Here is a 12,361-nt window from a genome sequence, read left to right on the forward strand (position 1 = left end):
CGCAGATCAAAAATTAAATGTCGTTCTTGGCTTCCAGCTCTTCCCATTTCCCGTGCAATTACTTGGCGAAGTCGTCGTTTACTAAGAATTTGACCTTGTCATGGCCACCTCATTGGCTTGATTCCCTGGCATTGCAGCAATAGCATTATGCACCCTGGCCACGGTGCCAGTTTCCTTGTCCTCGAGGACAATTCCGCACGAGATTGACAATGTGTTACAGTTGTTCCTGTTGACCTAAAGTTCGCAACCCACTCTCAGTAACATTCCGATGCAGTTTGCGGGGTAGCCCTAACTGGACTGGTTACAAGCGGCGCACATCCATAACGACTGCAGACGATGTTATGTAGAGTCGATATGTCCCGCATTGGTTAGTTTTATGCTGCTAGAGAGACCTTAACTTAGGGATCATTATGGAATACTATTCCGGGGATACAAGCGATTTACATAGTAAACTTGATTTCTTGAGTAGATTTCAAGGTTGTCTTATATCCAGCTTCAACAGCCGGGCAGCATTCTTCCACCGAATTCCTTCCAATGTCTCTGCAGTCACCATCCCACTCTCTTCCAGCTCATCCAGCCACTTCAGCCCATCACAGCTCTTCGCAAACGGGTAATCCACGCTATACATAATTCTTTCATGCTTTGTATTACGCAAAATACAGGCCAACGGGTCTAGCGCCCAGTTCCCGCTCGTCGTCAGCCACAGGTTGCTATCCCAGACCTCGCGGAATGACCTCTCCCTCCCCCACCGCGACGAAACCCGCTCAATCCTCTGAAGCATATAGGGAATCATCTCGCCCATATGCCCGATGATAATCTTCAAATTAGGGAACCGGTCAAACACGCCGGCCGCGTACAGGCGCAACACATGGATGGCGACGTCGCTGTGCCAGCCAAAGCCGAACGCAAGGATCGCCGTCGTCACGTCCTCTGGCAGTTTCGACGACTGATAGGCTGTAACGAGTTTGTCTGTCGGCCATGTTGGATGGATATAGATCGGCACGTCGAGACTCGTCGCCTCCTTCCAGAGGACGTCGAATTCGGGACCGTCGTAGTACAACCCTGCTTCTGTATGGCTGTCTACTAGAGCGCCGACGAACTTTATCCCACCATCCAACTTCCCCGTACATGTACGGTATAGTTCTTTTGCTGCCTCCCTAGGTTTATCCATCGGTAGTTCGGCAAACCCCGCGAATCGGCCTGGGTATGAGCGTACTGCTTCCGCGAGCTGGTTATTCGTATCGCGGCACTGGGCGGGAGACAGGTCACCTGGCCCATGGGAGATGACTTGCATTGTGACGCGACCGGCGTCCATATCCGCAATCCGCTTAGGTCCGAGCTCGGTGAATTGTTCATAGAGGCTTGGGATGGCTCGGAAGCTCTCGTTGCGGGGATTTGGGGATGCGCTGGCGGCGCGGGAGAGGAAGTGTTCCTCGAGCGTGATGATTGGCTTTGTGGCTTTCGACATTGTTCTTAAGGTGGATTGCATCGGCAGAGTATTAGGTCTGGTACGAATGGACCAGAGGAGGAAGTGAAGTTTATATAACCGCTGCCACTGGAGTTTCGGATATCTGGGGTTAACTCCGCCAAGACCGAGACAATCAGGACTCGTGAAGCTATCCCCGAAAACCCCGAGCGTTCTCTCAAAATCCACGTCGAATATCATACAAGAAGGATCATATGTACATTGTACCCCACAAAAGGGGAATCTCACAGCTTCTCCAGGCCCGAGCCGAAACCAACTCCACGATCCTACCGTCGAAGGCCATCAGCATTGATCCGAATTTCAGCAGAAACAAACAAATAACTTACTGTCAGCCATGTGGGAAAGTACGAATAGATAAACCACCCCATTGAAGCGATTTTCCCTCTCCAGGTCATTCCACTATAGCCACTAAGCACATCATTAACAACGCCCTCCGCATACACAGCCGGGGGCATCGCTGTGCCGACAAATTTCTCGCCGCTTGCCAACACTGCGATTTCCTCATTGGCCATCTTGTAATATGAATTCTCAGGGAGAGCGTCGTGCGGAGCGTTCGAAAACATGTTCGTCGCCACGATTCCAGTCATGACGGTTATAACCTTCACCCCGAGCGGCGCAACCTCAAGGCGAAGTACCTCGCTGTACATCCGCACAGCAGCCTTCGAAGCATTGTAGAATGCTGATTCCAATTTAGTACGAGATTCCAACCAAAAAAAAAAAAAAGGAGACTTACACCCCCATGGCACATGCAAAACACCCGCAAGCGAGGCATTGTTCACCAGCGTCCCCTTGGACGCAATCAGCAACGGCATGAACGTATGCGTGACATGCACCATCGCCCAGAAGTTGACATCGAACATCTTCTTCGCGTACGCAAGATCTGTGTCAAGAGCCGGGTAGTTCAGATTCAGACCGGCATTGTTGACCAGGTAGTCCAGTTTCCCTTCGCCGCCCGTATGCTTGACCACGGCTTCCAGTGCGGCGTCGATACTGGACTGGGACTCTACGTCAAGCTCTAGGAGTGTTTTATTTTCCAGCTTCTCCAGGTGTGCCATCTTTGGGAGTGAACGTGCGGTTGCGAAGACATGGAACCCCCTGTCATGGAAAGCCTCTGCCAGCGCTGACCCGATGCCGCCATCACTGCATCCGGTGATGAGAACTGTAGGCAAAGGTTTGTCGGACTTGGATACCGTCATGACTTCTGCTTACCAGGGTTATTGAAGTGTTTGAATTTGAAATGCCCGAAAACGATTGCAGGCACGATCAAGCGACCACTTTAATCCCCGCAGTTCTCTTTGAAACAGAACAACTTGGTCTTTGCTTTTATTTAAAGTAATCCACACCAAGGAGAGAAAGCCTGAAATTGAAAGGCAGCCTGGAAGCTTGGACTGACCCACTGCTTCGCACCTGGGGGAGGCCTGGAATTGCGGCGTAGCAGTCAAAGCGTTAGACTAAGGGGGGTTACCAGTGGAGAATGGGATGTTCTCTCTGATGGACTGGCCTTTTCGCAAAATTCCAAGCGAGCCAAGAAGCCAAATCAGAAGATCATGTCATTCATAGTCACAGCTGATTGTTGGCGCTTGACGACTCGATGGGGGCTGAAGGAAAGGACTGCGGCACAGCAGCCCGATTCAGCTGAAGCGAAGGATCTGTGACAACTCGCGATGAAATTTCTATCTGATCGGACATGACCCGTCTAAAATTTTACGCACATCATTTACAGAATGTACTACTATATATGGTTCAATCATTGAAGAAGTATCACGGTATGGCATTCCTCCTGCTTTAAAGTTTGATATTTTACTGAATCGAAGCAAGGAGTCTTCTTTGATTTGATCGCACAGAATGACAAGGCATTCAGTGACCTGTCAATCCCTTGCGAGTCATGGTGTTAACTTTTTAGTGGTTGGAAAAAGCACCAAGACACGAGATATGCACGCTACTCAAGATGCGTTTCCTATAGCGGCGCTTCCGACATTGGATTCGAATCCCAGCTCTAGTAGTTCGGGCAGGCCAGAGAGTGCACTCTGGGTATGTCTCTGCCTGGCTCGGCCACCACACTAAATTATGTAGCGTGGCGGCCGAGCTTGATTTTGCAGATACAGGGGTATCCTATCGGGATATCTTGTCTGGGTCCAGTGTACCGTTAGCTGTTGACTTCTCGTCATCCCTGCAAATGTCTAACATCAACGGCAGGAAAACGGTAGATTTAATGGGGCTTTATTGGAGGACACGCTGCGTTTTGGAGAGTCGAAACGGACTTTCCTTAGTTCCACAAAGTCCTTAGCTTCTGCTGTCAAACGTCCATCATGCGCGGGGGCGGGACGGCGTCACCGGCCGGTCCGTCGTGCACCAAGTGGACCGGCAATCGCCTTGAATGCCTATTATGGCATGCTGCAACCATGCCATTCATGTGCTATGTATTGTTCGTTGAAGAAAATGCCTTCGATGCAAGCCATTGTCCAGAGTCATTTACTTTTCTGGCTCCAGAGGCATTGGCTGTTGATCATTGGGAGTCTCACATTTCGTTGGACTAATCATGCAAGACATGGAAGACCAGGGGTTCATAGTCAGGCCTCGCTTAGGAGAAGCGTTTAATAGTCAAGACGCCCGCAGGGCTAAATGATCCTGGGACCCTGACAATGCCCAGATTTCTGGGCCGCAGTTCTGGATTTCCTGTACTCTCGTCTCTATTCTCCCATGACCACCGTGATATTCGGCCAGAGAGGCAGCAGGCTAGAGTCATAATGGCTGCGACAGATGGCTCTGCTCCAACGGAATTGCCATCGAGCGCTCCGCCGATGGTGAACACCATCCGAGGCATTATCATAACAGTGACATCTGTTGCGCTGGTCGTGTGCTGTACCAGAGTATGTTTAAATTTGCGCGAAGGCATGGACCATTATGAAATGCTAACCGGGACAGCTCTATATCCGCAATTTTGTAACTCGCTCGTTTGGCCTCGATGATTACCTCGTTATTCTTGCCTTGGTTCGTTGCCTCCCGCCCCTCTCCTCTACCTCTATGCTCATCTCGACCACAGATAATGGTGTTGTTGTTCGCAATTCTGTCATTGGCTGTCACGTTCTATGGAATTGGATACCACATGAATACCGTCCCCGCTGGCAAGCTAGCGACCATGCAATACGTAAGTGCCACCGAGTTTATCTTGCTCCTTTGGGCTGTGCTGAGTCTCGAGGCCAGATCGTGTATATATCACTATGCGCATACCTCTGGGTAGCCCTTGCCGTCAAATCCAGCCTCACGGTTTTCATAATGCGGATATTCCCAACAAAGACCATCCGCCGCATCGGCATTGGCACGATTATATTCATGGTTCTGATGACAATATCCGGCGAGCTGCCTCTGATTCTCCAATGCAACCCTGTTAGAGCAGCCTACGACCCGCCAAAAGACGGGATCTACACATGCTTTACACCCAAAACATTGATGAACATCCAACTTTACCAGGCGATCCTCATGTTCTTGGTAGATGTGGTGATTATTGTCATGCCGATGCCCACAATCTGGAAGCTCCAGATGCCTGTTCAGCGTCGGCTGGTTATTATGGGATTGTTTGCTCTTGGTATGGGCAATACTCCGACCGTCCCGTCAATGTTATACGGGTTTGAAACTGACGGATATTTTGCTAGGCTTCGTTGCATGTGCTGCCGGTTTGGCACGTATTCCTCTACTAGGTTACCAGGAGAATACGGAGGACTTTACCAGTACGCAATTCCGCCCCCTCCTTCATCCATCTTGCTCGAGTGCCGTATTGATTTCGAATTCCAGGCGCCGGTGCTATCCCCCTCATCCTAATGAACACCGAATATGCCCTCGGCCTGATAACCGGGTCCCTTCCGTCGCTTCGGATCCTGTTCAGATTCATCCCTGGGCTAAATAGTAGCAAAAAGAGCAGCAAGTATAGCCGGTCTCGCAGTCGCGAGTGGGCTGGTGGCCAGGGCAACTCTGGAGGATACCAATTGAGTAACCAGAGTCGCTGGAGCAAAAAGGTTCTTCCTAGGATGGGCGCCGATGGTGACAGTGTAGCCAGTGAAAGCGAGCAGAGGATTTTCACGACACCCAAGTCCGGAATTTGATGGGAATGCGGTCTGTGCTGACTTGATGGGTGTGTTCCTAGACTGGAGTTCTATATGTTGATACCATGACTAGGGTTACGAACATGAAATATAGTATCGCGCTGTATATATTTTTCTAAGTTCCGGCCAGTCAAGAAATTCATCCAGACGGGGGAGATCACATTAAACAATGAGATTTCTTGAAAATAATACAGGTGGCCGAGAAAGGAAGGTCAGCTATAATGAGTGAGAAAGTCAGAAAACCTAAGGTGGCATAGGAAGTGTGCGAAGGCCGCAGGGAAACCGGGTAGTCCGAACGTGAGATTGGCTACTTCGCGTATGATATATCTGGTGCAAAGCTGAAGGATGAACTTAAACTCGAACTGGCTAAATGGACTGCCAAGGGGGCCGGCCTGACTGAGGCGTGCCGCGGTGGGTTCAGCTCGCCCGTCGTCGCAGTTAGGGCTGCGCCGGGCTGCGCGGGGTTGTACGGAGTATGTAAGATGACAGCGATCAGCGCCACCAAGAACTAGGTACAGCACCCCTGGTTTCTTCCAAGATCGCGGAACTTTTGTCTTTGACTTTGTCTTCGTTATCCTGTTCAAACGTGTCATTCGATTGAATTATGAACAGCATGGGATCAATTGCTCAGCCCATCGGCCTCACGCCGCTCGACCATATCACTGCAAAGGTCTACCTACCGTACATGCTGTACTTCAACACCGATGACCCTAGTACTGCTGTCCGAACTCTGCAAAACGGAATCAACAAGCTCACCGCAGAGATTCCCTGGCTTGCTGGTGATGTCGTTCGCCAAAGTGAGCCTCAGACTCGGGGCTTCGTTTACCCCCCTACCACATCTCATGATGTCCCGATGTTGAAAGTGAAGTATTTCGACCGCGACGAAGAGTTTTGTACACACCCGAAGAATGAGTACTTCGCCGTGCCGGTGTTTATCCCTGCCTCGCAGCAACGCCCTGTCCTGCGCTTCCAGGTCAATGCCTTTCCTTCGAAAATCATCGTGGTGATGTCTTTCATGCATATTGTTTTTGACGGGTCCGGTGCAGGAGTCGTCCTTCAAGCGTTGAGCGAGTGTTGCCAGGCAGCAGCCGCAGAAAGTTCTGTGTCTATTAGGATGCCCATCACCGAGGAGATCGTGAGGACTGCTATCGACTATCGGAGAGAGGTGTCAGACTGGCCTTCCAAGTGTAAGACGCGGCTCGACCATTCAGTAGAGCTGGGCCCTCCAGCTTTCGACTCGAATTTTTCCAGCGAGCAATGGGGGGCTATGGAATCGGTTTTATCCTCAGCGGCCGAGACCTACCGTGTCACGTTCAGCCCAGACAAGATAGCCCAGCTGAAGGATCTATGCGCAAAGCGGCTTCCGCAGCTCAATCGGCCGTTTGGCCCGGCGTACCCTTTCTCCTCTAACGACATCATCACCGCGGCGTTGGGCATCTCCTTTGACAGAGTCATGAACCCCAACCAAGCTGGGAAAGACAAGCCAGCGAGCATGTTCATGGTCGCAGATCTCCGTCGCCGAATCAACCCTCCACTACCAGAAACCTACCTAGGAAATATGATCTACCCCATCTGGAGACCCATTCACTGCAGGAAGGATAGCGAAGAAACGAGCCCAGGCGAGGAGTCCGACCTCCTGCACCTGACACAGCTTGCGCTGGAGCTCCGCACCGGGGTCACATCGTCCATCAACGAAACCCTCGGCTACAGCGCCTCTGCCGCAGTCGCTGAAAGCGGAGACTGGTATCAAATGGAGGGCAAGCCAGCAGACGTTGTCATGACCAGCTGGCGGCATCTCAAGGTCTTTGCCCTAGATTTCGGGCCAGGACTCGGCCACATCGAGGATTTCGAGTCTGGATTTTCGCTGATTCCGGGCGCCTGTATTATGCTTCCCCAGCGAACAAGGGAGCTGCAGCCCGTGGAGCCGGTGCCGTGGGAGGCCTCGGTCACCCTGAGACCTGGAGATTATGACGCATTTGTTAAGGACCCGCTGTTGAGCCAAATCCTTGCGGATTCATGATTTGTTTTTGATTAGTGTTTTCTGTTGCCTGGGTGGCCTTTATCTGCAAATGATATTATATAGTTCGAGACATCATATGAAGTTGTAATAAACGCTGGTGGTTAGTTCCAGGCACCGTGCACGCAGTTCCAAGGTTGGGGCCATCTGCAAGCCTGATCGCCCCCCGGCAGCCTGAGGCATTCACGGAAGCCTCGGCCGAACAACCTGACGTTGGACCGCTTACGTAGTTCTTGGCGCCCATGCTCCAATCGTCATTCATGCTGTTCCGACACACGCGACGACGACAAACATCATCACAGCAGGGCAATCCGGAGCTCTTCTGTTCCTTCCTTTTAGTTGTACCATCTAGTGTTTCTTTTATAGCTATCAATTTGGATGTGTCTCCTTCTATTGCGCTCCTAGCCTACCCCTCAACACGATGCGGGGACTCCGCTTCATCCCCATCGCCGCGGCTCTGGGCTTCCCCTCACAGTCGGTCGCTCAGGGAGAAACGAAGAGTCATGAAGAGGGCCGATGTGCCATCCGCGGTCACTGTGGGAAACAATCATTTTTCGGTGGAGAGCTACCATGTCCTGATAATGGGCTTGCGGAGGAACCAGAAGCAGCGGTCAGGAAGAAGTTGGTAGACCTATGTGGTACGAAATGGGAGGAAGGGCCAGTTTGTTGTAAAGAAGAACAGGTGAGTCGCAGGCGCATTACTCAGAATTGTGATGGTGGTAGTAATTCTAATTGTTTGGGACAACCAGATCGATGCGCTCTCGAATAACCTCAAACTGGCCGATGGAATCATCTCCTCATGTCCTGCTTGCAAGGATAACTTCTTCAACATATTCTGCACCTTTACTTGCTCGCCCGACCAGTCCCTGTTTATAAACGTCACGAAAACCGAAGCCGGTAGCTCCGGAAAGGATCTTGTCACCGAGCTCGATAATTTGTGGTCGGAGGAGTACCAAAGCGGGTTTTATGACAGCTGCAAGAACGTCAAGAATGGCGCTTCGGGCGGAAAGGCAATTGATTTCATTGGAGGCGGTGCGAAGGACTATCACCAGTTTTTAAAATTCTTAGGCGACAAGAAGTTCTTGGGAAGCCCGTTCCAGATTAATTATCGCACCGAACCTGCAGACGACTCGCAGGGCATGGAGGCTCTGCCAATTCACCCAAAGACATGCAACGATGCAGACCCAGCATACCGCTGCTCTTGCGTCGATTGTCCAGATGTGTGTCCCGAGCTTCCCGAAATCAAGACCGAAAAGCAATGTCATGTCGGCCTTATACCCTGCATGTCGTTCTCAGTCATTCTTATCTATTCCATTTTCCTCCTCGCTATTGCTGGATTCTCGAGCTATTTCACATGGAAAGAACACCGATATCGAAAGCCTGAAAGAGTACGACTGCTACAGGATCCAAACCCAAGTGACGACGAAGATGAGGGTGATATTGTCCAAGGCGCGGGCCACCTGGAGTATCCCCGTGGGCTCTACAAACTGAACTCAATGCTTGATGCCGTTTTTAGCCGCATTGGCTCCGTTTGTGCTCGTTTTCCTGCATTGACGATAATATCGAGTGTTGTTGTAGTTGTGCTCTTGAGTTTGGGCTGGCTGCGATTCTCCGTGGAAACAGACCCTGTTCGACTCTGGGTGAGCCCTACCTCTGCTGCTGCGAAGGAAAAGGAGTTTTTCGATGAGAACTTTGGACCATTCTATCGTGCAGAGCAAGCGTTCCTTGTCAATGATAACTCATCTAACGCCGGCGGGCGCGTCCTTGATTACGACACATTAAGCTGGTGGTTTGGCGTTGAGTCTCGCGTCAGCCGCGTGATTTCTTTGGATCGCGGGTTGTCCCTGGATGACGTGTGTTACAAACCTACCGGCGACGCATGTGTCATTCAGTCGGTAACCGGTTATTTTGGTGGCTCCCTTGCCAACCTCAAGCCAGACACCTGGGAGGAACGTCTGACACATTGCACGGATTCACCGGGTGATGTAGACTGTCTCCCTGGATTTTCACAGCCTCTGAGACCCGAAATGATTCTGGGTGGCTATGAAAGTACCGGAAACGTCCTTGATGCGCAGGCACTTATAGTGACATGGGTTGTTAACAACCATGCGCAAGGATCTGAAGGAGAGGCGAAAGCTATGGACTGGGAAGACAGTTTCCAGCGTATATTAACGGTTGTCCAAGAAGAGGCCACAACCCGCGGTCTCCGTGTCTCTTTCACCACGGAAGCAAGCGTTGAGCAGGAGCTGAACAAGTCAAGCAACACCGATGCCAAGATTGTCGTCATCAGCTACATTATTATGTTCATTTACGCATCGTTGGCTCTCGGCTCTGTGACTATGACATGGAGATCCCTACTCAACAACCCGTCCAATGCCCTGGTCCAGTCCAAGTTCACCCTTGGCGTTGTGGGAATCATCATTGTCCTGATGTCGGTATCTGCATCAGTTGGGCTATTCTCCGCTGCTGGTGTCAAAGTAACATTGATCATCGCGGAGGTGATCCCTTTCCTCGTTTTGGCCGTGGGTGTTGACAATATTTTCCTAATCGTCCACGAATTTGAGCGCCTGAATGTGAGTCATCCGGATGAAGAGATTGACGAACGCATTTCTCGCGCCCTTGGTCGCATTGGTCCCAGTATCTTCCTTTCTGCCCTCACAGAAACCGTTGCCTTTGCCCTGGGTGTCTTTGTTGGAATGCCCGCTGTCCGAAACTTCGCCGTTTATGCAGCGGGTGCTGTCTTCATCAATGCTATCTTGCAAGTCACAATGTTTATTTCCGTGCTTGCTTTGAATCAGAAACGCGTTGAAAGCCTCCGTGCGGACTGCATTCCCTGTTTGACTGTGCGCAAAGCGCACTCAGGAATGCCGGAAGAGCGGGCTTTCGAAGACCAGGACGGGGAAAGTGCACTTCAGAAATTGATTCGCAAAATCTACGCGCCCTACTTGCTCAACCGCAGGGTTAAAGTTATCGTGATTATCGTTTTCCTTGGCATTTTGACCGCAGGTTTGGCTTTGATTCCTGAAGTGGCCTTGGGTTTGGATCAACGCATTGCACTGCCAAGTGACTCTTATCTCATTGACTACTTCAATGACCTCAGCGAGTATTTCGGTACCGGGCCGCCTGTCTATTTTGTGACACGAAACGTAAATATAACCGAGAGACAACACCAACAACAGCTTTGCGGGCGATTCACGACGTGCGAAGAATACTCTCTACCATTCGTTCTGGAGCAAGAGTCGAAGCGACCGAACGTATCGTATATTTCCGGTTCAACCGCCAGCTGGATTGACGATTTCTTCTATTGGCTTAACCCACAACAAGACTGTTGTTACGAAGATGGTAAGTTGTGCTTCGAGGATAGAACACCAGCGTGGAATATCAGTTTGTTTGGTATGCCAGAAGGGCAGGAGTTTATCCACTACCTTGGGAAATGGATCGATTCACCCACGGATGCTTCATGCCCTCTAGGTGGGAAAGCACCCTACAGCAGTGCGCTTGTTTTTGACCCGAAGCGAGTCATGACAAATGCCAGTCATTTCAGAACCGCCCACACCGCGCTCCGGACTCAGGACGATTTTATTAAATCGTATATCTCTGCTCGCCGCATTGCCCAGGGGATCTCTGAAGAGCATGGTATCGATGTGTTCCCTTATTCCAAATCGTATATCTTCTTCGACCAATATGTATCCATCGTGCAGGTAGCTGGAACCCTGCTTGGATCTGCCGTGGCAATTATTTTCGCCATTACCTCAATTCTTCTCGGCTCCGTTGCCACAGGAGCAGTGGTTACAGCGACCGTCATTATGATTGTGGTCGATATAATCGGTTCCATGGCCATAGCTGGCGTCTCGCTCAACGCCGTCTCTCTCGTCAACCTGGTCATTTGTGTAGGCATCGGTGTTGAATTCTGCGCCCACATTGCCCGGGCCTTCATGTTCCCCTCCCGGAGCATCATGGACAATGTGCCCACGAAATTCCGCGGCAAGGACGCCCGCGCTTGGACTGCATTGGTCAATGTTGGTGGCAGCGTGTTCAGCGGCATTACCGTGACCAAACTCCTTGGAGTTTGCGTTCTCGCTTTCACCAGGAGCAAGATCTTCGAGATCTACTATTTCAGGGTGTGGTTAGCGCTGATCATTTTTGCAGCAACCCATGCGCTCATTTTCTTGCCTGTGGCGCTCAGCTATTTCGGAGGTGAAAGTATGTTACTAACTGAACTGGAGATTTTTCGTAACCGAGTTTGCTAACAAATGTTCCAGGCTATGCTGACCCCGAAGCCAGCGGGGGACTAGAGGAAAACCTTGCATCTAGAGGTTACCGCTCCCTGTTGGTTGACGATGATTACGACTCGGACGAATACTAGTCGCGCTGGTCCGCGACAAACGTCTAGGCTAGAAGGTCGACTTTTCACGCGCCCAGTGCACACGATTCTTGACGCGTAGGGCTGTTTATATAAGCCCTTTTCCTTACTCTTTCTTTGTTACAGTGGCATAATCAAGGAGCGAAACGACTAAAGCTGTGTTTTTTTTTATTGTGACTTATTAGTGGATGAATTGAATACTGTTGGTTAATAATACTGCTGTGGTGACCATCTAATAATCGACGGCGTCATGGTGTCCAAATATTCAGTTGTTGTTGATCTACATTAGAGCAGCTAACAATGGGCAGTGCCATCTGGTGAATTGGAATAATATAAAACAACAATGAAGCACTAATTCAATACTATATTCTGATTTCTCTTCTACGTTTACTGAG

The 12,361-nt window shown here is 50.6% G+C and overlaps 5 protein-coding genes across 5 annotated transcripts; 3 read left to right on the top strand and 2 right to left on the bottom strand.

Moving 5' to 3' along the window:
- Positions 1-472: 472 nt before the first annotated feature.
- On the bottom strand, positions 473-1,468 carry ASPSYDRAFT_26544 (amidohydrolase family protein; the record flags this gene model as incomplete). Its single annotated transcript, XM_040844294.1, has 1 exon — positions 473-1,468. One exon carries the CDS (start codon positions 1,466-1,468, stop codon positions 473-475), a length of 996 nt encoding a protein of 331 aa, XP_040708359.1.
- Positions 1,469-1,710: 242 nt separating this feature from the next.
- Positions 1,711-2,682, bottom strand: ASPSYDRAFT_26545 (SDR family oxidoreductase; the record flags this gene model as incomplete). The annotated part of the gene is made up of 3 exons (XM_040844295.1): positions 1,711-1,752; positions 1,813-2,165; positions 2,220-2,682. The coding sequence occupies 3 exons, from the start codon at positions 2,680-2,682 to the stop codon at positions 1,711-1,713; spliced, it is 858 nt and encodes a 285-aa protein (XP_040708360.1).
- A 1,551-nt stretch (positions 2,683-4,233) lies between these two features.
- ASPSYDRAFT_54039 (uncharacterized protein) lies at positions 4,234-5,586 on the top strand (the record flags this gene model as incomplete). Its single annotated transcript, XM_040848784.1, has 6 exons — positions 4,234-4,356; positions 4,412-4,477; positions 4,530-4,634; positions 4,691-5,072; positions 5,140-5,214; positions 5,279-5,586. The coding sequence occupies 6 exons, from the start codon at positions 4,234-4,236 to the stop codon at positions 5,584-5,586; spliced, it is 1,059 nt and encodes a 352-aa protein (XP_040708361.1).
- A 521-nt stretch (positions 5,587-6,107) lies between these two features.
- On the top strand, positions 6,108-7,699 carry ASPSYDRAFT_39291 (uncharacterized protein). Its single transcript, XM_040845868.1, has 2 exons — positions 6,108-6,162; positions 6,267-7,699. The coding sequence occupies exon 2, from the start codon at positions 6,272-6,274 to the stop codon at positions 7,604-7,606; it is 1,335 nt and encodes a 444-aa protein (XP_040708362.1). The 5' UTR covers positions 6,108-6,162; positions 6,267-6,271; the 3' UTR covers positions 7,607-7,699.
- Positions 7,700-7,880: 181 nt separating this feature from the next.
- Positions 7,881-12,339, top strand: ncr1 (sphingolipid transporter NCR1). Its single transcript, XM_040845869.1, has 3 exons — positions 7,881-8,285; positions 8,353-11,806; positions 11,866-12,339. The coding sequence occupies exons 1-3, from the start codon at positions 8,025-8,027 to the stop codon at positions 11,967-11,969; spliced, it is 3,819 nt and encodes a 1,272-aa protein (XP_040708363.1). The 5' UTR covers positions 7,881-8,024; the 3' UTR covers positions 11,970-12,339.
- The last annotated feature ends 22 nt before the right edge of the window (positions 12,340-12,361 follow it).

Source organism: Aspergillus sydowii (genome assembly GCF_001890705.1).
Source record: "Aspergillus sydowii CBS 593.65 unplaced genomic scaffold ASPSYscaffold_1, whole genome shotgun sequence".
In the NCBI taxonomy this organism is placed as follows: domain Eukaryota; kingdom Fungi; phylum Ascomycota; class Eurotiomycetes; order Eurotiales; family Aspergillaceae; genus Aspergillus; species Aspergillus sydowii.